We start from the raw sequence: 22,552 nt of genomic DNA on the forward strand, positions 1-22,552 counted from the left end.
GCTTGCTGGCCATCTAAGCCATCTCCTTTTTCACAGCTGTGCCTTTCTTCTTGAGACTGAACAGATTGCAAACAATGCAGAGCTGAGAGGGAATGTCCATTCCTTTTATTCTGTCCTCATCACAAAGGCACCTGGAAACAACCCTTGTTGTTTCCAAAGAGCAACGTAGCCATGCATGTTTATATCCATGCCCTTGTTTCCTTCTTTCATCTACCTTCTGGGTGATGAACTCTGGCTGGTTATGGAGTACATGGATGGAGGTGCCCTGAGCGATGTCATCAATGAGACTCACATGTCTGAAAGAGAGATTGCAGCCGTCAGTCGGGAGGTCAGCAATTCCATCTGTGCTTCCGAGGGTTTGGGCAGGATTGTCTGGGAAACAGGGGCTTGGAACTGGGGTGATTTCATGCATAATGCTTTGTGAGCCACTCAGGAGCAGGAGGTGGAGCTTCCTTGCTCCGGAGTGACCCATTATAGGTAATACTGCACAGGTGTGGGGCTTTGCTTTGTGAGCCACTCAGGAGCAGGAGGTGGAGCTTCCTTGCTCCGGAGTGACCCATTATAAGAGACCTCTGGGGAGCGCGGCGACCCGGAGTGCGGCGAACAGGGGCAGGCAAACAGGGTCACAGCAGTTCGCGCAGGCAGGTCAAGCAGATAGGGCTGCAGGTTCCAGCTAGCTTGGTGAAGTATTGTTTTATTGGTTGATTGATCTTGGGCTTTCTCCTAAGCGATGGTTTTAACCCGGTCAAAATCTGTGGTTGGTACAAGTGTACATGACCAAGTAGAGCCCTCCAAAAAGGATGCGTCTATACAGACTCATTCCTGCCCGGAGTGTTTGAGCTTATCAGTGGCTTCAGGGGATGTTATGGAGAAGGCCTGCCTGAGGTGTGAACAAGTGAATGACCTCCTTTTGCTAGTGGCTGAGCTTAGGGAAGAAGTCGAAAGGTTAAGGAGTATCAGGGATAGTGAAAAGGAAATAGACTGGTGGAGTTCAGCCCTTACATCTTTAAAGGAGGCCCACCAGGAGTCAGAGGGCTCATATGTCTTTCACTCTCAGGCAATAGAGGGGCAGCTGGTAGATGAAGGGGAGTGGAAATGGGTCCCTGCTTGGGGTGGTAATAACAAAAATCCCTCCTGCCCCCCATCCCCTAGCCAGGTGCCACTCCAGAATAGGTATGAGGCACTGGATCTAGACAGCCAGAGAGATGATTTAGAGGAAAATCATCCACCCAGTGAGCCTCCCAATTATGACTTGCCTAAAAAAGGGATTACCACCTCTAATGTCAAGAAAAAAAGAAGGGTAATCGTGGTGGGTGATTCCCTTCTGAGGGGGACAGAGGGCCCCATATGTCGACCTGACCCATCCCACAGGGAGGTCTGCTGCCTCCCTGGGGCCCAGGTACGAAACATCACTGAGAAACTTCCTAGGCTGATTCAGTCCTCTGATTATTACCCACTGCTGATACTCCAAGCTGGCAGTGATGAGATTGAAAAGAGGAGTGTCAAGGTGATTAAAAGGGAGTTTAGGGCACTGGGTCAAGTGGTTGATAGGACAGGTGCACAGGTAGTGTTCTGCTCAGTCCCTTTGGTGGCAGAGAAAAACAATGAAAGGAATAGGAAAACTTACATCATTAATAAATGGCTCAAGGGTTGGTGTTATCGGCAAAATTTTGGATTCTTTGACCATGGAGCAACCTTTATGGCACCCGCTCTATTGGAATTAGATGGGGTACATCTCTCTGTTAAGGGTAGGAGGTTTTTAGCTCATGAACTGGCAGACCTTATTGAGAGGGCTTTAAACTAGGTCTGAAGGGGGAAGGGGATGCAGCTGGGCTGTTTGGAAGCAGGCCCAAGGGTGGTAAGACTGTGTTAGGGGAGAAATCAGCAGCCCAGCTGAGATGCATGTATACCAATGCACGCAGCATGGGTAACAAACAAGAAGAGCTGGAGGCCATGGTGCATCAGAAGGACTATGATGTAGTTGCCATCACAGAAACGTGGTGGGATGACTCACATAGTTGGAGCACTGCACTGGATGGCTACAAGCTCTTCAGAAAAGACAGAAAAGGGAGAAGAGGTGGAGGGGTGGCCCTTTATATTAAGGAGGTTTTGGATGTCACAGGTATTGAGACTAATGATGATGAAGTTGAGTCCCTATGGGTAAAAATTAAGGGGAAGGCCAACAAGGCCGACATCCTACTGGGAGTCTGCTATCGTCCACCCAACCAGGATGAAGAGATGGACAACTTATTCTATAAACAACTGAACAAAGTCTCAGGATCATCTGCCCTTGTTCTTGTAGGTGACTTCAACCTACCAGACATCTGCTGGGAACTCAATACAGCAAAAAAACAGCAATCTAGAAGGTTTTTAGAATGTGTAGAGGATAACTTTTTGTCACAACTGGTGGGCAAACCCACCAGGGGAGGGGCTATGTTAGACCTATTGTTTACAAATAGAGATGGACTGGTAGGTGATGTGGAGGTTGTAGGCCGCTTGGGACATAGTGATCATGAAACTATAGAATTCTCAATAATTGGTGAAATAAGGAGGAATATCAATAAGATCTCTACACTGGACTTCCGGAGGGCAGATTTTGGCCTATTTAAAAGACTTATCCAGAGAATTCCTTGGGAAACAGCCTTTAAAAACAAAGGAGTCCAAGAGAGATGGGTGTGCTTCAAAGCAGAGATCTTGAGGGCACAAGAACAGACTGTCCCTGTGTGCCGAAAGATGAGTAGACGAGGCAAACGTCCAGTCTGGATGAGTAATGAGGTTTTGAAGGAACTTAGAAATAAGAAAAAGATGTATCATCTTTTTAAGGAGGGAGTGATTTCTGAGGAATTATTTAAGGGTGCTGCCAGGGCATGTAGAAAAAAAATTAGGGAGGCCAAAGCTCAGTTTGAACTCAACTTGGCAACTTCTGTTAAAAATAATAAAAAAAGTTTTTACAAATATATTAATGGTAAAAGGAAAGGTATAACCAACCTCGGTTCCTTATTGGATGGAGCAGGCAAACTAGTTACTAAAGACGCGGAAAAGGCGGAAGTGTTTAATGTTTTCTTCACCTCAGTTTTTAGTGGTAAGACAGCTTATCCTCATGAAAACTGTCCTCTAGGGTTGGTAGGTGGTGCCAGGGATCAGAATGGTCCTCTTATTATCCAAGAGGAGGCAGTCAGAGAACTGCTGGGACACTTGGATATTTATAAATCAATGGGACCAGATGGGATCCACCCGAGGGTGATGAGGGAGCTGGCAGATGAGGTTGCCAAGCCGCTCTCCATCATTTACCAGGAGTCGTGGCTCACTGGTGAGGTTCCAGATGATTGGAAACTGGCCAATGTGACACCTGTTTACAAAAAAGGTGGGAAGGAGGATCCTCGTAATTACAGGCCAGTTAGCCTGACCTCAGTACCAGGTAAGATAATGGAACGGTTCATACTAAGTGCTATCACACAGCACTTACAAGATGGCCAGGGTATCAGACCGAGTCAGCATGGGTTTATGAAGGGTAGGTCATGTCTGACCAACCTGGTCTCCTTCTATGACCAGGTAACTCGTCTGATGGATGCAGGAAAGGCTGTGGATGTTGTCTATTTAGACTTCAGCAAGGCCTTTGATACTGTCTCCCACAGTACACTCCTGGAAAAGCTGGCAGCCCGTGGCTTGGATAGGAGCACTCTTTGCTGGGTTAGGAACTGGCTGGATGGCCGGGCCCAGAGAGTGGTTGTGAATGGTGCTGCATCCAGCTGGCGGCCAGTCACCAGTGCTGTCCCTCAGGGGTCTGTACTAGGACCAGTTCTATTTAATATTTTTATAGATGACATGGATGAGGGCATCGAGTCCTTCATTAGTAAATTTGCAGACGACACTAAGCTAGGAGCTTGTGTTGATCTATTGGAAGGAAGGAGGGCTCTGCAGAGAGACTTAGATCGGTTGGATGGATGGGTAGAGTCCAACAGTATGAAGTTTAATAAGTCTAAGTGCCGAGTTCTGCATTTTGGCCACAAAAATCCCCTACAGCGTTACAGGCTGGGGACGGTGTGGCTGGATAGTGTTCAGGCAGAAAGGGACCTGGGGGTGCTGGTTGACAGCCGATTGGATATGAGCCAGCAATGTGCCTTGGTGGCCAAGAAGGCCAACGGCATCCTGGCCCGCATTAGGAATTGTGTGACCAGCAGGAGCAGGGAGGTCATTCTCCCCCTGTACTCGGCACTGGTGAGGCCACATCTTGAGTACTGTGTCCAGTTCTGGGCCCCTCAATTTAGGAAGGATATTGAGATACTTGAGCGTGTCCAGAGGAGAGCAACGAGGCTGGTGAGAGGCTTGGAAAACAAGCCCTACGAGGAACGTTTGAGGGAGCTGGGGTTGTTTAGCCTGGAAAGGAGGAGGCTTAGAGGTGACCTTATTGCTCTCTACAACTTCCTGAAGGGAGGTTGTAGACAGGCGGGGGTCGGTCTCTTCCACCGGGCAGCAACTGACAGAACAAGGGGACACAGTCTCAAGCTACGTCAGGGAAGGTATAGGTTGGATATTAGGAAAAAATTTTTCACTGAAAGAATAATAAAGCACTGGAATTGTCTTCCCAGCGAGGTGGTGGAATCACCATCTCTGGATGTGTTTAAAAAAAGATTGGACATGGCACTTGGTGCTATAGTCTAGTTGAGATGTCAGGGCATAGGTTGGACTTGATGATCTTAGAGGTCTCTTACAACCTCATGATTCTGTGATTCTATGATTCTGTGATTCTGTTTGTGTGTTGGTGCTATGCTAGGGGCAAGCAAAAGCATCTCAAGTGAAATGCCTGCCAGTGCCCCTGCACTCACTGTACTGTGTTCCTGTAATCTTATCTCCTGCTGTTGTATGCTGGCTCTGTCTCATATTTGTATTTGCTGTTCCCCACCTTGCCTCTCTAAACCTTTACCTCGAGCCTGTCTGCACTGCATTTCTTGTCTGTAAAAGCAAAGGTGCTGGGGGCAGGATTTGAAACGAATGGCTAAGAAAAACAGACTAATTTCTCACAGTCCTCAACTGAAAAGTATAGTAGTCACACAAATTAGTGTTTGCTGCAGGAAGGTGACTGATGTGATACTTCCAAGTCTGTGCTGAGGCCAGCAATAAAACCTTTGTCATGCAGCCTCCCACCCAAAAGTGATCCACTTCACACCCCAGGGGTTTTTTATTTCTTGGCAAACCCTTGTCTGGAGAGAGCACATCCCCTGCAGCAGCAGTCATCCTGGTTGGTTTGCAGGGGACAGTCTACAACAGCAGGTGCTGTTGCTCTTTCAAAGGCTGACATGCCTTTCTTTAGAAAGGTCCTGCTCTGCAAGTGTTACAGCAGCAAGCTCTTCCTCTCAGTGGCACTGTGTTCTGCCATTACTCCCCATTCCCCTGGGGAAAGGGAATATTTTAGAGCTGTTTCCTTTCTTTTGTGATGAAATCACATCACTTAGTTTTGCTCTCCTGTTTCTGTTTTCTCTCTCAGTGCCTGCGAGGACTGGATTTTCTTCACTCCAACCACATGATCCACCGAGGTCTGAAGAGCTGCAACATCCTTCTCAGAACCGATGGCTCTGTCAAACTGGGTCAGTGTATTATTGGTCAGGTGCAGCATTCCAGGAATGTGGGTGTGAGGCTGCTTGGAGTGACTGCCAGCTCCCCAGAAATGGTTCTGGTGACAGTGCAGGGACCCCTCTGTGAGCTGGTGACATGGTTGCAAAGTGCACAGAGGTATGACAAGGAACCACAAGCAGTCAACAGTGGCATTGGCTTGTGTGTCCTTTCAAGAGGGAGGGAGCTACAAGTCTAAAGCTTCAGATAAAAAGGCCACTGATGGAGGTAGTGTAAAAAAATGATGAGGTTTTTTTGAAATGGACAATTCCTTATTTCCTTGTGTTATAAATGAAAAATGAAAAATGGCCAATTTTGATAAAAAAATTAAAAATAAAATTTATTTCGCGACCGTAATACATTCCTGACAGCCACCAATCAATCGGACAGCGTACCACCTCCGGGAGGTGAGCCGGGTGGACGTGAGATTGGTCTCGCTAGCACCAAATTCTCCTTGTCCACACTGGCTGCTTCGAGATAGCAGTTCTTATACGATTTATTTTGCCCGCGGCAGAGTCTCTTTGTCTCCTTCTAAGTTCTGCATATTCAAGCTGGTTTCATTCTTCGGTTCAGGCTGCACAAAACCTTCATCTGGGAATAGAATAATACGTTTCCTTGATTCCTGGAATCTGGCATTCAGATGGAAGGTGTTGATGGCTTTGGTCATCTCAGATAGGTACCTCGTCCAGGCCATCCACGCTTGGGCGTCACTGGGTGCATGCTTCTGTGAATGCCCATCTCCTGTGCAGCCCAGGTTGTATTTCGCATGTAAATGTGGTGACACCACTCTGCCCATCTGCCGTGGTTTCGCCATCCTGGGGAAGATGTGTACCGGCCGTTTATTTTACACATATATATTTCATATATCTTTTATTTCCACAAATTACTAACCATATTTCTAACACTTGGCTAAAGCCCTGAGGAAATAGAGCAGGGACAGATTTCCAGCAGATGACACAGTGCATTCTTAGACTGAGAGTGGGGAATTTTTTTGCTTAGTTTCCTAAATGGAGCTGGCTTTGATGGTTTTTTGTTTTCTCCACAGCTGACTTTGGCCTCTTTGCTCAGCTCACTCCTGAGCAGAGTAGACAGAGCTCCGTGGCCAGCACTTCTGGGTGGATGGCGCCTGAAGTGGTGACAGGTCAGCCATATGGCCCCAAAGTGGACATATGGTCTTTTGGAATCGTGGGCATTGAAATGGTGGAAGGAGAAGCTCCTTACTGGAAAGAAACTTCTGGCATGGTAAGGAGCAAATACTGACTGATCCCTCTGTCTTTCTCACCTGTCCCGTGTTCTGTGTGCCACTGGACAAAATCCCGTTGCCATCTGCTGGCACCACTTCCACCAGATCCCCTCCTAAAAATGTCCCTGCAGCACATCAGCATCTGCTGTAGCTCTGGTTGCATCAGAAGGGAAGTGGCAGTTCAGAAACCTAAGCAGTTCAGACACCTAACCAGTTCAGAAACCTGCCATTTAGGCCTCCAGCCATGCCTGGAATTTCTCATTTGCTTTTTGAACAGTGTTGGAGCTCTGTCTCTGAAGGACAAAAATTTTTCAGTGGAATGGTTGGATGTGTGGTAAATATCCTTCAAAATGGAGGTTCAATCATCCTAGTTTCAATTGTATGGAAAAAGAAAACTGGAAATTGAAAAGGAAGAGAAAATGGATAAGAAAAAAAGGAAAAGAAAGAGAAAAAGAAAAAGAAAAAGAAAAAGAAAAAGAAAAAGAAAAAGAAAAAGAAAAAGAAAAAGAAAAAGAAAAAGAAAAAGAGAATAAGAAAAAGAAAAAAAGAAAATGATAAATAAAAAGAAAGAGAAAGAGAAAAAGAGAAAGAGAAAATGAAAAAGACAAAGAAAAAGAAAGAGAAGAAGAAAGAGAAGAAGAAAGAGAAAAAGAAAAAGAAAGAGAAAAAGAAAAAGAGAAAGAGAAAAAGAAAAAGAGAAAAAGAAAAAGAAAGATAAAGAGAAAAAGAGAAAGAGAAAAAGAAAAAGAAAGAGAAAAAGAAAAAGAAAATTAAAAAGAAAAAGAAAGAGAAAGAGAGAAAAAGAAAAAGAGAAAAAGAAAGAGAAAAAGAGAAAGTGAAAAATAAAAAGAAAGAACAAGAAAGAGAAAGAGAAAATGAAAAAGAAAGAGAAAAATAAAATGAAAGAGAAAAAGAAAGAGAAAATGAAAAAGAAAGAGAAAAATAAAATGAAAGAGAAAAAGAAAGAGAAAATGAAAAAGAAAAAGAAAGAGAAAAAGAAAAAGAGAAAAAGAAAATGAAATAGACAAAGAAAAAGAAAGAGAAAAAGAAAAAGAGAAAGAGAAAAAGAAAATGAAAAAGACAAAGAAAAAGAAAGAGAAAAAGAAAAATAGAAATAGAAAAAGGAAAAGAAAGAGAAAAAGAAAGAGAAAAAGAAAAAGACAAAGAGAAAAAGAAAAAGAAAAAGAAAAAGAAAAAGAAAAAGAAAAAGAAAAAGAAAAAGAAAAAGAAAAAGAAAATGAAAAAGAAAAAGAGAATGAAAAAGAAAAAGAGAATAAGAAAGAGAAAGAAAAAAAATGATAAATAAAAAGAAAGAGAAAGAGAAAGAGAAAAAGAAAAATAGAAAAAGAAAAAGAAAAAGAAAAAGAAAAAGAAAAAGAAAAAGAAAAAGAAAGAAATGAGAAAAAAACACCAAAGCAATGCCCAAGCAGTTCTGCTTGCTTTTCCCTTTATTAACCAAAGCACATCAATTTTCCTCCATTCTGTCGTGTCTTTTCCAAATCCTGCAGGTCTTCAAAACTTTCAGGCTTTCAAATCGTCTGTACATTGTGGGTGGCCTGGAGAAGTTTAGGATGTGTTTTGCTCCGACTGCAGTTGGAATTGTATGCCAACCCTTGGCTGTTTCTTGGTGCTTTAACAAGTTGGTGGCTTGCAGCCAGGTGCCTGGGCTGGGATCCACCGTGGGCAGTCGGCGCCGGTGCTGTGTTTCTGCAGCACAGGAGCAGGGCCATCCCTGGGCTGCACAGTTCTAATGGCAGTGAGGACTCCAGCTCCCCACCGTGTCCAGTGGCTGAGCTCAGCTGCAGAGGGACAGGATAAAACCCTCTTTGTGACCTCTGGTGGCGTGGGAAAAGTGAAGGAAATTTTCCTCTGGGTTGAACAAGAAAGTCACAAAGTCTCTTTGGTCACCATCTGTTTCAGTACCACCAGCACAGAGCTGTTACTATGCTGGCAGGCACTTTCATGGAGACTCCAAGGCCTCTTTCCATTGTTATTGCTGTCTACTTTAGATGGATTCTGCTTCTGCATTTTTTAAAAGAGGAGAAAAAAAAACCTTGATGATTTTTGTTTTATGGCAGCTGTGCTAAGGGACCAACAAGCACTGCAGAGATTATTTTCATGTAATAATCCTTGGAAATAGTATAGATAGAGCAAACTTCCCCTTCCAAATTGCCAGTGCCTGCAGTTCTGCCCTGAGCCACAGCAAAGGTGTGAAATGCAGAGTGCTTTGCAGAAATATTCAGGGCCACCAGGCCAGCCTGCTTTGTGCTCTCTGGAGCACAGCAAGCGCTGTGCAATGCTGCTCTGAGCTGCTGGGAGAGAGGTGTTAGAAATAAACAAACTCTTAGTTACCATTAAGTGGAGACAAAGTCATTAAAGCAAACAAGAACCTTCTTCTTAGTAAGGATTCAACTGAGCCGGCTGTGTATCTCTGTCTCCTGAGAGCTGAACATAGACACACACCAACACAATGCTGTTTTTGATTGCTTTTCACAGCCTTGGGTGATCCCTGTCCCCTTCCCCTTTGGCTAGGTGCTAGGCAACTTCTATTCTCTCCTGACAGCCTACTTTTCTGTCCCCTCTCCTCTTCTCCTACCTGTCTTTTATTCTGGTGTTCAACCCTGCTCCTTTTCCAGCTCACAGCAACACCCAAGAAATTAACTGGAACAAATGCAAACCAGAACTAACACCACCTAGCACCAACAGCTTTCATTCTTTTTTCTAATAACCTTTTGGCTGCAGCAAAATATGACCTCCTAGCTCCCTGAGGGAATCACGAGCCTAATTTCAACATGTTTTTGGGATGATGATGCATCTTCAGTGAATAGGTTTTCTTTTGGGAAGGGTATAAGCACATGAGTTCAAGGCTGCAGGGCAAACCAGTTTTTGTTAGTTAGAAATTTTCGTTATGACCTTCCCATGCATAGTTTTTTAACCTTTCTGTAATATCAAATGACCTCAGTTCTGTGATGATTACATCTGCAAAGGCCAAGAGTGTTGAAACACACAGACCCTGGGGGAGGCATCAGGGTATTTATTGTAGCAGCTTCTCCCTGTAAATAACCCCCTGCCAGGCTCAACTTGAGAGAAATTCTCAAATAATAGCCAACCATCAGCTTCTTTTTGGGTGGGATGAGGAACACCCATTAGCCCACTCCAGCACTGGAAATATTTCAATGCAATGAAGAAGCAGTGCCTACAGGAGAGAGACTCTTTGGCTCTGGGCTCTCTCTGGCACTTCTGCTGCAAGGACATTCCCCTCTGGAGCATTGCCACCCACAGCAGCCCACAGGGGCTGGGGGGCAGAGGCACAGGCTGGGGGTGCTCCCCTCTGGCCAGCCCTGCGGGAAGTAGGCATGGGAAAGGCCCAAACCCAGCCAAGTGCTGGTTCTGGAGGTGCTGGGAGCAGCCAGGGAGGCGGCACCAAACGGACACATCTGAAGGTCTCTTCTGCCCCGGATGAATCCGGGACTCAGCAATTGCTCCGGGCCAGGTGCAGCACCTGGCACTTGGCCTTGTGGGACCTCATGAAGCTGTCAGATGAGGTTGTCTCCCACTTCTCAAGCTTGTCCAGGTTCCTGTGCATGGCCATATCCTGCCATGGTGCCCCTGCCCGTCTCAGCTCCCCCATCCCCTGCAAACGTGCTGAGGGGGAGATTGATCCACTGCCTGTGCCATTGGGGAAGCCACAACAGAAGCCATAATCTTTCAAATATTTGTTGCTTTTGAAATAGAGATTTTTGGAGTTCACTTGAGTTAGCAATATGAATTAAGCATTTAAATTTTAGCTTGTAGAATTAAGTGTTGATTTTTTTCCTTTTACTTAAGAAATCATGGATGTAATTATCATGCCAGGCAAGAACAGGCAGGGCCAGGGGTTGGATATGCATGAAAAGGTTGAGCAATGTCACCTATATGGAGCACCTTTGTGAATAAAAGATTGGGCTCAGAGCAGGGCTCAGGGCACAAGTTTTCAGGAGAGCTATCTCGCTTGTTCCGGGTGCTGACAATACAGACCCACTTCATAACTACATCAGGTTGTGGAGTCTATTTATTCCACCTATGGCTTCACTTTTCTATTGAAAACTGCAGGTGAGAAAGCCCAGGCAGAAAAGGGAAGGAGAAGCCATGTAAACAAACCCATAGCTCTATACAAGGACAGAAGCAGATTTCATCTTCACCAAGCTGAAAAGAGTGGTTTTATTAGAGAAAAAACAAAAGCAAAAATACCCTAACATCATATATATTCTCCCACCACATTCAGACATTACAACAATAAAAATGCACTCTAAAACCACTGCAGTAAATTGGTGAGTTAGGAAAAATAAACAGGGCACAGGTTAATCTATATAGATCTTTGGAAAGATGAGCAATTACAATCTGCACCCCAGCTCATGCTCAGTATTTACTATAATATTAAATAACAATAAAGTCAAACACAATAGAAGACTGATGTTCCTACCTTCTGCTTCCAAACACAGCCAAGGGTGGCAGCAGCTACAGCTCCATTCTCCTGAGCTCACAGCGCAGCGCAGCTGTTCCAGCCGCACCAGCACGGGACTGGCCGCAGGTTGTACAGCCCGTGCCTGAGCCAGGATCAGAGCGCGTTTCCTCTCAGGTAAGGGGAGCCCCGTGCTCTTCCACAGCTTCTCCACCTTCTCCAGGAGCAAAGCAAACCCCACCACAGCTACAAAAGCCGATGCTTATCAAAGTTTTCCCTTAGCAGCTTGGAAGAGCCAACTCCCGCAGACTCCGCAGAGCATCCGTCCCGGAGAGCCAGCCGCAGCTGCCCTGCTCTCCTTTCATCAGATCCGGGTGACACCCACCCACAGCCATTGAAAAGGGTCATTCCCAGCCTGGGAGCCAGGCGGGTCTAAGCAGTGAACAGTGATGATCATTAGAACCCCCTGAGTAACAGCTGAGGTGACTTAGCTCCCTGCTTTGGACAGGCCCCTTTGGTGTCCTTGTGCAGTGGGGCAGTCCCTGCCCCGGCACTGGCAGGGCTGGAGGGCAGCTGGGAGCCTTTCCCAGCGCCTGGCAGCTTCTGCAGCTTTGGCAGCTGGGGCATGTCTTGTGTCTTCTGGAAACCTGGCAGCCCAGGCGGGATTCTCAGGTAGCCTCAGGCTGGCATCTCTGATTTTTTTTGCAGTTCTTTTGTTTGTCTTAGGTCTGAGATCAACAAAAGGGCTTTTCCCACAACTTCCAAGCAGCTAAGTGAAAAAATCTCGTTAATTCACCAAACACAATATTGCTGCCCCAAAGCAAGAACACACAGGCCAGAAATATGTCCATGCATGTGAAAAACACATGTGAAAACTGATAAAGTTTAATAAAGGACAACAGGAGACAAGGACCATAGCGCAAAGGTTATTATGGCTGGATGCATCTGGGCACTCAGCCAAGACCACGCTGTGTGTTGCACAAAGATTGCTGCATATGCATAGAACCTTATTCATAGCAAACTTTAGTTTACATGTTCCAAGAATTGTTTTGCATGGCTCCTCCTGTGTCTTAGAGCATGCATATTCCTTGGCTGTGGTTTTAGTCCATTCTTGCCACCTCCAATTTTTGGACCTTGGTCCGCACCATCTTCAGACAGTGAGTGCTGACAGTGGGCACATCTGTAGCAGGTGTCTTCTTTCTATGTTCATTGGATGTTATCCCATTTAAGTAGGCATTTGAACACAAGCATACTTCTATCAGCTATTTCACTACTATGTCTAAGCCTAATTAAGAACTGAAATAAAAACTATATCTTTATAAGAAAGTTACTTTAACACATATAAAATCCATTTTAATATTTGCAAAAAGCCAATATTAGAATATTATAATATGTATCTATAACAATCTATTGATAATATTGCTGAAAGAAGGAAAACTTTTCTAAATACCTAGTGCCTTTGGTAATCGCTAAAGGTAATGTAGCTTGGGCTCTACTACTGTTTACTCATCTTTCTATTGCACAGAAATCTTGGATACTTTAGTGTGTAGATCTGCATTTATGACATTCTCTGAAATGAAAGTGAGAGGAGAAATGGGCTAAATTCAGATATCTGAAGTTCTGTCTGAACATTTGCTGAGGTAAATCAAAGACTAAAGGACAGCTACTCTTTGTGAAGAATGCCAGAGCAAGTTAAAATATGTATTAACAGGCATAATCAACACACTAGAATTAAAAGAGCATCTCCACCAGAAGAGAGAGTCTATAAAATCACATTCTGCATCAAGAAAACATAATGTCTATCACTACATGGATTTGTCGCTTTGCACGCCCCTCTGCCAAGTGCAAGGGGCCTCAAGGACTGAAAGCACAGGGAGCCAAAGGGAGACAGCTGCACCTACGTCACTGAGGGCTCCTGGGGAAGCAGTTTCCTTGAGAATCAAGGTCCTCTCCTCCAAAGGCACTTCCCCAAATGTCTGCATTTCCCGGGAAACACCAACACACACTTCAGAAACCCTGGCAAGGCCAAATTCCTTGTGCTCCTTGCAGCACAGGCACTCCAACTGGAGCTCATCTTCCTTCCCCCAGGTCTGTGTCACTTCCTTCCCCACGCCCACGTGTCGCTTTGGGCGCGCAGCCCCGGGCCCCTACAAACACGAGCTGCCCGCTGCCTCTGCACGTGCCTGAACTCCTGCCTGCGCTCACGGCAGCAAAAGCAGGCTGTTCCCAGCCAGGGAGCGGAGCCCTGTTCCCGCAGGAGGCTCTGGTCAGCCCCTTGCAGGACGCTCCACTGTGCACGCAGCACTTCTCCTGCCCGCCCAGAACGCTCCTGGCACAGCAGAGCACAAGCTGGCCGGCTCTGGGCTCAGCACTCCCCAAACACAGGCACAGGAAGACGCAGCGGCTGCTTTGCAGCCATGCCCAAGGGAGATGGGAAGGATCCCCTGCCCCTGGTCTCACTTGCTTGCCTTTCTGACTGGGCCTGAGGCACGGGCTACGATTCCTCACTTGTGGGGAGAGCAGAGCTGCCAGAAGCGCACCCAGCCTGCAGGCACTGCCTGACAGCGCTGCGGCCACTGGGACGCTCGCGCCTCTGAGTCACAGCCACTGCCCTGCTGCTGCTGCTGCTTCATTTGCTTTTTGGCACAGCCAGAGAGCCAGAGCTCACTGTTAGGCCACCATGCTCTCTGGTTCTGCCCTCTTCCTCTCCCTGTGTAGGGCTGGAGCATTGCTGTGCTTTCAGCAAGCTCTTGGTGAGAACTTCCAGCACCGCAAGCTCCTCTGCCCTCGGTGGATGCTCGACATGGAAGAGCATACTCAAGCTGGCTCTTCTAAATCCCAGGGTCCTTGTTCCCTTCAGCGTGCTCAGCACGACCTTCAACTCCACGGTGCTGTGCAACTGGAGCAGCAGGACAGGGACCTCTGCAGCCTGAGCTGCCCTTGTTCCTCTCTGCCCGTGCACAGACGACAGCGTGGAAGAGAACGGCAGCAGGGCCCTGCGTGTCCCCGGGCTCAGGATTTGTGCTGCTTCAGCTCCACAGACAGAGCCATGGCTTAAGTGAAAACGCCAAAATGTTTATTAAGGGAAGGCAAAGTGAAGGGGTGAACTGGGAGGGAAAACAGGGGATTGGCAGGGCCAGGGGGCGGGAGGGAGGGAGCTGCAAACAGGGAGCAAGAAGGCAGGAGCTCCTGGAGCTTGCCAGAGGCTCAGCTGTGAGCAGCAAGAGCTGGGCCTGGAGCTGCAGCTGGTCCCCTCTGCTCTGCAGGTGCTCCCATCTTCAGTGGGAACTGGGGGTGGCCAAAGGACGCTGGTTCTTCCCATCCTGCAGGCGCAGTTCGGCAGATCTTGCGTCGAAGGTCAGATTGACAGGGGGAGGCTGGAGCCCGCCAGGCGCCAGGGCAGGAGGGGGCCGAGCCCTCTCCCATGGATACAGCAGCATCCCACAAAACCTCACCTTGGCCACGTGCCAAGCACAGGAATAGAGGGAGCAGGCTCTGGCTCAGGATTCTCGTGAGAGCCTCTTCCCCCTCTTCCACTCCCAGCTCCATCACCTGGCTGAAGAGCTGAATGGAGAGCAGCTGCAGCTGGCTCTTGTCCTGCAAGGAAAGGAAAAGTCCTAAGCACCAAATGCTCCCGACCCATTGAAGCAAAGGCCCAAACCTGCAGAGAGCACAGAGTTTGCAGGCAGGGGCCAGTGCTCTTGGCTGGGGGCACAGAGCCTTACGTTGTCAAAGTGTGGCATCTGGGGCTCAGCCAGCTTCAGGGTGCTGATGCTGGGTATCTTAAAATCTTTGTCCTGCAGCAGACGCGTGAGCACGGAGAGGCTGGTCCAGAGCATCTCTGCATTGGGATCACGCAGCTGCTGCAGCAGGTGTTGATAGAGGCCGTGTATTCCTCCGCCCTGTGTGCAAGACGAGGCTGTGCTGTGAAGCCGTGAACGGCTGCAGCAGCAGCAGCTGCTGGTGGCACTGGGGCAGCTGAAGCGGGAGGCAGGAGAGCTGGGAGCAGCTGCCTCTGCTGGCAGAGCCCAGCCAAGGCCAAAGGTGTGTGTTCCCCAGCCCCACGCTGCCAGCGCGGCTTCAGCCACTGCCCCCTTCTCACCAGCGAGGGCTCCTTGCTGAGCAGCACGAGGCCTCTGAGCTGCAGGCGCAGCCTGTCCCTGCACTGGCTGGGCAGGTGCCTGGATAGGAGCCAGAGGGCACTGGGACCGTGTCGGCTCAAGTCCAGACAGTCCAGGAGCTGAAAGGCACAGGGCAGTGACGGGGGAGCTGGCCGGCAGGAGCCCGGAGCCGCACAGGGCCGGGCCCCTGCAGCAGCGGCAGCGGGCGCGGGCAGCGTCCCAGGCGGCTGCGGCTAGCAGAGGCCCCAGAGCTGGGAGGCAGCTCAGGCAGGCAGCGCTGGCCGTCGGGCTCACCTCCACAAAGAACGCCAGAGCAGGCAGATCCCGGCGTGGCTGCTTGCGGATAAGCAGGCTGAGCAGGTGCGAGGCCATGTGGGGACACAGGGGGCTCAAGCCACGGCGCATCTCCCTGGCAGGGGAAAAAGGCACCAAGGCCCTGAGCCGGCGGGCAAACCTCTCCCAGGAGTGACTGACAGAGGTCTGATCATTCCCCAGCACTCTGCAAGGGGACACGGGCCCCTTGGGAAGCGGCTGCTCCTGGGCATCCTCCTCTGCCAGGCTTGTGCAGTCTGCTCGGCCGTGCCTCGGTGGCAAGGCCCTCTGGCTTACGGCCGCAGGGACTGTGTGGGGCACTCCGGGCACGGGGCACAAATGCTGGCGGTGGCGGAGGGGAGAAGGGGGTCTCACCTGGCCAGCAGGCCCGCTGCCTCGTGCTGGGTGTGGGCACAGAGCAGGGCGTCCCAGACCTGTGTGTGCTCCAGAGCCACCAGCTTCTTGTGGAAGCCCAGTCGGGAGAGCAGAGCCTTCATGGTCTGCGCTGCAAACCTGTGTGCCCAGCAAGGGCCAGGTCACGCTGGGAGCACTGGCCCTGGCCACAGGGGGCATGGGAAGGACAGGGCGACTGGCACCTGTTGGGGTCGCTGGGAAGGCCGTGTTCCTCCCGGCACACTCTCCAGAAGCTGCGGGTCTCAACGTCCTCTGGCATCTGCTCTGTGGCAGAGAAAATTTCCAAGAGCAGATCCACCAGCAGCTGGGGAGAATAAATGAGCATCCCGTAGTGCCACTGGGACGTGGGGACAATCCTCCGCAGCACCAGAGTTGCCTGCAAGAGACAAAGCACCCCGAGGCAGCGCTCAGTGCCCAGGTGCCCATGAGGCAGGGCCCGAGGGGAGAGGCAGGGCGGGCACCCGGCCTGCTGCCCCTGAGCCTGCCCTGAGCCCAGCTTTCAGCCCAGGCCGGGAGCTGCAGCGTGGGGAGAGCATGGAGAGCTGCTGGAGAGGTGACCTGGAGGGCCAGCAAAGGCCAGCTCCAGAAACTCACAGCAAGGGCAAAGGCGGCCTCATTCCCGCTGCAGAAGATCCTGCCGTGCGGTGGCTGCTTCTCTACTACGGAGAGCAGCGCCGGAAGGACCTCCTCCATGGCGACTTCTGAGGTGCCCATGGCCCTCCACATCAGTGTGGCAGCTCTGTGGGACCAGAGCTGTGTGTCAGCACCCTGCCCCGTGCAGCTGCCTCGGGCCAGGTGACAGAGCCCCGGTGCCCTGAGGGGCCGGGAGGGAGCATGGCAGCAGGCTTGGGAAACAGAGGTGCCCGAGGGGCCCTACGGGCGGTGAGCACCGAGCTCTGGAGGCACTTGTGCCCCGTACCTGTCACATAATGGGGCACAGTGCAGGAGGCTCATGACCACGTGAGCGGGATGGTCTTCTGTCAGGCTCACGATGGCCATTTGCAGCCCGGCGTCCACGGTGTCGCAGGACGCCAGTCTCTGCAGGATGGCCCTGACCGTGGCTAGCACCTGGAGGGAACGGCATGGGGGAGACTTGGTGTGCTGTCCTAGGCAGCAACTTGCCCAGCTTCGCCCAGGAAGTGCTTGCCTTCCCACCCCACTGTGATGGCCCCAAAGGCTGAGCGGGACCAGCAGACATGGCTTGAGGGGCCACGTGATCCTGGGAGGCCTTCAGCCCCGGCCCCAGGCTGCTTGCCTGCTGCAGAGAAGAAACACCCTTCTGGCAAAACTCCAGACTGGGTGCAGGACTCACAGTCAGGGCAGTCACGGCGTCCGTCTCTTGGATGGCCTGATTGAGGGTGTTTGTGGTGGCCATCCCCTCCGTCAGGGCCATGTCGGCCTCCGCCCGGCCCTCGGCCGCTGCCTGCTCACAGCTTGCAGCCAGCTCAGCGGGCGCAGTGCTGGCAGCAGGCTCTGCCCGCAGCTGGCTGGGCACGGAGTCGGGCTGGGCCGTGCCTCCGGTCACGGTGGCCCTGTTCTTTCTGCGCCGGAGACGCAGGAACCTCCGCAGTGCCTGCAGCAGAAGGAAGGGCGGGAAGAGAGGGACGTTGCATGGTCTGCTGCAAGGACGGGGCTGGGCCGAGCAGGGCCAGCAGGCCCGGCCCAGGTGGGGATGGCCGCAGGTACCTGCGCCGCTCTACGGAAGCGGCCGCGGGTGGGCTCCTGCTCTTGAGACTGGTCCTTGGCTGCATCTGGCAAAGAGGGAGAGCAGCCAGAGCTGAGGGGCTGTGGGAGAGGCCGGAGAACACAGGCCAGCCCTGCGCTCCCCAGGCAGGGAAAGGCCCCTGCGTGCCCGGGGGACGGAGCACGACTGCCATCGGGGGGGCAGTCCCTGCCCCTGTCCCATCCTGTCCGTGGGCATTTCCATAGGGATGGGATGGGATGGGATGGGATGGGATGGGATGGGATGGGACGGGACGGGACGGGACGGGACGGGACGGGACGGGATGAGATGGGATGGGATGGGATGGGATGCGATGGGATGGGGCAGGATGGGATGGGATGGGATGGGGCAGGATGGGGCCTAGGCTGGCTGCAGGCACCAGTGCTGCGGCCCAGCTGCGCCACTCACCGTCCTGCAGCGGCTGCAACTGCTCCGGCTCTGCAGGCTGCTGCACTGGGGCAGCTGCAGGGCCGTTCTTTTTCTTCCCCCGAAGCCTCCGGAATAGGCTGAGCACTTTGCTCGCCATCCCGCTGCCCGACCTCGAGGGACAGATGCCTCGGCAAAGGTCGGAGTCAGCGGTGCCGCAGTCGTGCCTTGCAGGCACCTGCGACAGGGAGGCCTCAGGAGGATGACAGGACAGCAAGTCCTGCCCTGTGTTCTCGAGGGCTCCTGCCACAATGACAGGAGACTCCTCGTGAATGATGGAGTTCACCAACTCCCACGGCCCGGCCACAGGGGCACCGGCCGCAGGGATGGGAGATTCCTCGGAAAGACTCCGAGTCAACAAGTCCTTAGGTCTGGCCGTGAGGCCAGCCGCAGGAGTAGCGCTTCGGAAAAGCTTCGGGTGGGCAATGAACGAGCTGGCTGTGCGGGGGATCCACACAGCACCACTCTGTCACGTCCTGTCCCGTCGCGTGCACCGAGCACTCTGGCGTGGCCGTGACGCTGCCAGCACCTATGTCAGCGCGTGTCACAAAGGGCTGCTGCCACACCCTGTTCCACTGCGCCGCACGGTGACCCTGCTGCACCGTGTCACAAGGGGCCCTTGCTGACGCTGCCACGTGCCCCGGGGCCACCCCCTCCCCAGGCAAGGCGCCCCTGCTTGGAAGGAATCCGTTGCCCCGAGTGTCTAACACAGCCCTGGACACACCAAGGCCGGCCAAGTGCTCAGGGAAGGCCACTAAACGTCTGTGCCCGGCCCGCACAGCCCAACTCGGTGTGGCCCTGGAGCAGAGCGGCTTCCAGCAGGCAAGAAGCAAACGCATCTTGCCAAGAGCTAAAACACACCAGCTAGGGAAGATGGCATTAATAAAGGCCTTGGAATTCACAGCTCTCTGAGAGACATTTGGGGTTCTTGCTGGGCAGAGGTGATCCGCCTCTGTCCTGTGCTCAAAGGGGGGAAGACACCCTACCACAGGTGCTTGGCTTGCTCTCCGCAGGCCCAGGCAGGTGCCAAAGCTGCTCTTGACAGCCTTCTCCCTTCCCACGCCCCACTGCCAAGTGCCAGGGGCCTCAGGGACAGAAAGGAGAGCAGGGAAGCAGAGGCAGACAGCTGCACCTACATCACTGGGGGGGCTCCTGGGGAATCACTTTGCTTGAGAAGCAAGCCCCTCTCTTCCAAAGGCATTTCCACAAATGCGCACATTTCCCGGGGAGCACCAACACACACTTCAGAAACTCTGGCAAGGCTGAATTCCTTCTGCTCCTTGCAGCCATGGCACTCCAGCTCCAGCTCCTCTTTCTTCCCCCGAGTATGTTTCCATGGGTCCTTTCTGGCACGCAGCCCCGGGCCCCCTATAAACAGGAGCTGCCCGCTGCTTCCTCATGTGCCTGAACTCCTGCCTGCGCTCAGGGCAGCAAAAGCAGGCTGTTGCCAGCCAGGGAGCGGAGCCCTGTTCCCGCAGGAGGCTCTGGTCAGCCCCTTCCCCACTGTGCACGCAGCACTTCTCCTGCCTGCCCAGAACGCTCCTGGCAGAGCAGAGCACAAGCTGGCCGGCTCTGGGCTCAGCACAGCCCAAACACAAAGCAGCAGCTGTTTTGCAGCCATGCCCCAGAGAGATGGCAAGGATCCCCTGCCCCTGGGCTCACTTGCTTGCCTTTCTGACTGGCTCTGAGGCAGGGGCAGCGCTTCCTGGCTTGTGGGGAGAGCAGAGGCGCCGCAACCACACGCAGCCTGCAGGCACTGCCTGACAGCGCTGCGGCCACTGGGACGCTCGCGCCTCTGAGCCTCTGCCACTCCGCTGCTGCTGCCGCTGCTGGTGCAGCATCATTTGCTTTTTGGCACAGCCAGAGCTCACTGCTAGGCCACGCTGGTCTCTGGTTCTGCCCTCTTCCTGTCCCTGTGTAGGGCTGGAGCATTGCTGTGCTTTCAGGAAGCTTTCTGTGAAGACTTCCAGCATTGCAAGCTCCTTTGCCCTCGCTGGATGCCTGCCATGGAATCCCTCACGGCTGGCTTCAGAGTACACCGCAAGCCGGCTCTTCTAAAACCCAGGGTCACTGTCCCCCTCAGCGTGCTCAGCACCACCTTGAACTCCACGGTGCTGTGCAACTGGAGCAGCAGGATAGGGAGCTTTGCAGCCTGAGCTGCCCTTCTTCCTCTCTGTCCGTGCACAGAACGCAGAAGGGAAGAGAAGGGCAGCAGGGTTCCACGTGTCCCTGGGCTCAGGTTTTGGGCTGCTTCAGCTCCATGGAGACGCGGGTAATGTGGAAAAGCCAAAGTCTTTATTAAGCAAAAGCGAAGGGAAGGGGTGAGCTGGGAGGTAAAAAACGGGGATGGGCAGGGCCTGAGGGCTGCAGGGAGGGAGATGGCACCAGGGAGAGGGATGGCAGGAGCTACTGGAGCTTTCCACAGGCTCAGCTGTCAGCAGCTAGAGCTGTGCCTGGAGCTCCAGCTGGTTCCTTCTGCCGTGCAGCTGGTTCCATCTCCAAGGGGAACTGAAAATGGCTGAAGGAGGCCGCTCCATCCGATCCAGCTGACAAAGGAAGTGGCGAAGATCTGCTTTGGAATGTCAGCTGGATCCCTATGCTGGTGCAGGATGGGCTCTCTCCCCTGAGGGCGTGAAGAGCTGAAAGAGAGAGGAGCAGAGTCACGGCCAGAGGCCAGATTGAGGGAATGCAAGCAAAGCCTCCTGCCAGGGCCATCCCAGCCGGCTGTTGCCATGGCCAGGAGGGAGAGGCAGCCACGGGCTTGGGCCGGAGGGTGCTGGCCACGGATCCCCCACGTGCCCCTGAAAGCTCTCCGGGCTCTGCCCCCGCCGCCCCTCGTCCGCACAGGGAGCAGAGCCCTGGGCAGCCCGGGCACGGACTGTAGCTGCGGGGCCGGCATGTGCAGCTGCCCCCGGCGGTCCCCGCTGGCCCGCGGCTGCCCTCACTCACCCTCAGCGAGGACCTGGAGCTCCTCCTTCTGCCCCGTCATGAGCGCTCCGGCCACCCCTGGCAAGACAGAGGCACAGGTGGCGGCCCCAGGTGGCAAAGCTGCCCGACACGGGCGCTGCCAGCCCCGGGGCCGCACGCCCTCCTCCCCGGGCAGGGCTCGGGCCGGGCCCCTGCCGCACGCTGCCGCCCCGGGGAGGGCTCGGCTGCGGGAGGGCGGCGGCAGCGGCCAGGGCTCGGCTCCGGCTGCCGGGGCAGCAGCCGGGCCGGGAGGCGGGGAGGGACGCCGGGCTCGTGGCTCACCCATGATGCTGACGGCCGTCTCTCACAGGGACCTCTGCGGGCTCTGCAGGCGCGGCAGGGCGCAGCGCAGGTGCTCGGCCGCTGGGCTCAGGTCCTGCAACAGCTGCGGGGAGCGCTGGGAGGGAAGGCCCGGCGCGGGCTCTGCCCCTCGGCCGGGCGCTGCCCGAGCCGGGCACCGGCCCAGCCGGCCCGCACGGCCCAGGGCAGGGAGCGGCATGCGGGGCGCAGGCTGGCGGCCCCGGGTGCGGCGCTGGGCAGGGGCACAGCTGCCAGCCCCCCACGCCGAGCACCGGGGCCAGGGGGCTTCTCCAGCCTGCGGCTGGCGCTGCCGGTCTCCGTCACATGAGCAATCCATGCAGGGTTCTCCAGCTAGGTCGGGTTTGTTGCAGTGATGGTATGCACTTATTCTCCGTTTCCAAAACAGAAAAGCAAAGGTGAGAAGAATAATAACTGGGATGATTTGATGCCCTGCTGCTATTTCTTCTGCCATATTGCTTTGAAAAGTTGGAGCAGTGAAATGGAGAGTTGGGAAACACTGCAGTGGCTCTCAGGGCAGTTGAGAGAATCAAAGAAGGGCGGACTACTCTGTAAATATAATGTCTCAAAGCTTATTAGGCAGGAATCCTGCATAGGAGTTCTCGTGGGGGTTTTTTTTTGGGGTTTTTTTTCTTTTGTTTTGTTTTTTTGTGTTTTTTTTTTGTTGTTTTGTTTTTTGTTTTTTTTCTTTTTTACCCTATGTTTTTATAACTAAAAGGTACAGTGTATTTTTTTTTGTTCATTTGTTTGTTTTGGTGTCCTGTTTTTGTGATCTATAGAAATCTAGAATCTCTCCTCTGGTTTTTTTTGTTTGTTTTTTCTTGTGTAATCGACATTATGACTGACTGTGTAACTTCCTTGCCAGGCAACAAAAATTCCTATGCACTTTTTGTTGCAGTGCTGGTACCTGTGCCAGCTGTCTCATGCTTGTTATGTGCCCATAAGATGTTACAGGGAGAAGCTGTAGCCAGTGTCAA

The 22,552-nt window shown here is 52.3% G+C and overlaps 1 protein-coding gene across 1 annotated transcript; it reads left to right on the top strand.

The window, feature by feature from the left end:
* Positions 1-167: 167 nt before the first annotated feature.
* Positions 168-21,885, top strand: LOC135291273 (probable serine/threonine-protein kinase mkcB). Its single transcript, XM_064405307.1, has 5 exons — positions 168-328; positions 5,486-5,585; positions 6,656-6,852; positions 7,131-7,187; positions 21,568-21,885. Exons 1-5 carry the CDS (start codon positions 176-178, stop codon positions 21,883-21,885), a joined length of 825 nt encoding a protein of 274 aa, XP_064261377.1. The 5' UTR covers positions 168-175.
* Positions 21,886-22,552: the final 667 nt, after the last annotated feature.

The sequence above is a fragment of the Passer domesticus genome, chromosome Z (assembly GCF_036417665.1).
Source record: "Passer domesticus isolate bPasDom1 chromosome Z, bPasDom1.hap1, whole genome shotgun sequence".
Classification (NCBI taxonomy): Eukaryota; Metazoa; Chordata; class Aves; order Passeriformes; family Passeridae; genus Passer; species Passer domesticus.

What these genes read in the sequence shown, in the direction of transcription:
- LOC135291273 (XM_064405307.1), top strand. Translation starts at nt 176, where the DNA reads ATGTTTATATCCATGCCCTTGTTTCCTTCTTTCATCTACCTTCTGGGT. An exon ending in CGATGGCTCTGTCAAACTGG is followed by an intron (nt 5,586 to 6,655) that starts GTCAGTGTATTA and finishes TTTTCTCCACAG; the next exon opens with CTGACTTTGGCCTCTTTGCT. An exon ending in GGAAAGAAACTTCTGGCATG is followed by an intron (nt 6,853 to 7,130) that starts GTAAGGAGCAAA and finishes CTTTTTGAACAG; the next exon opens with TGTTGGAGCTCTGTCTCTGA.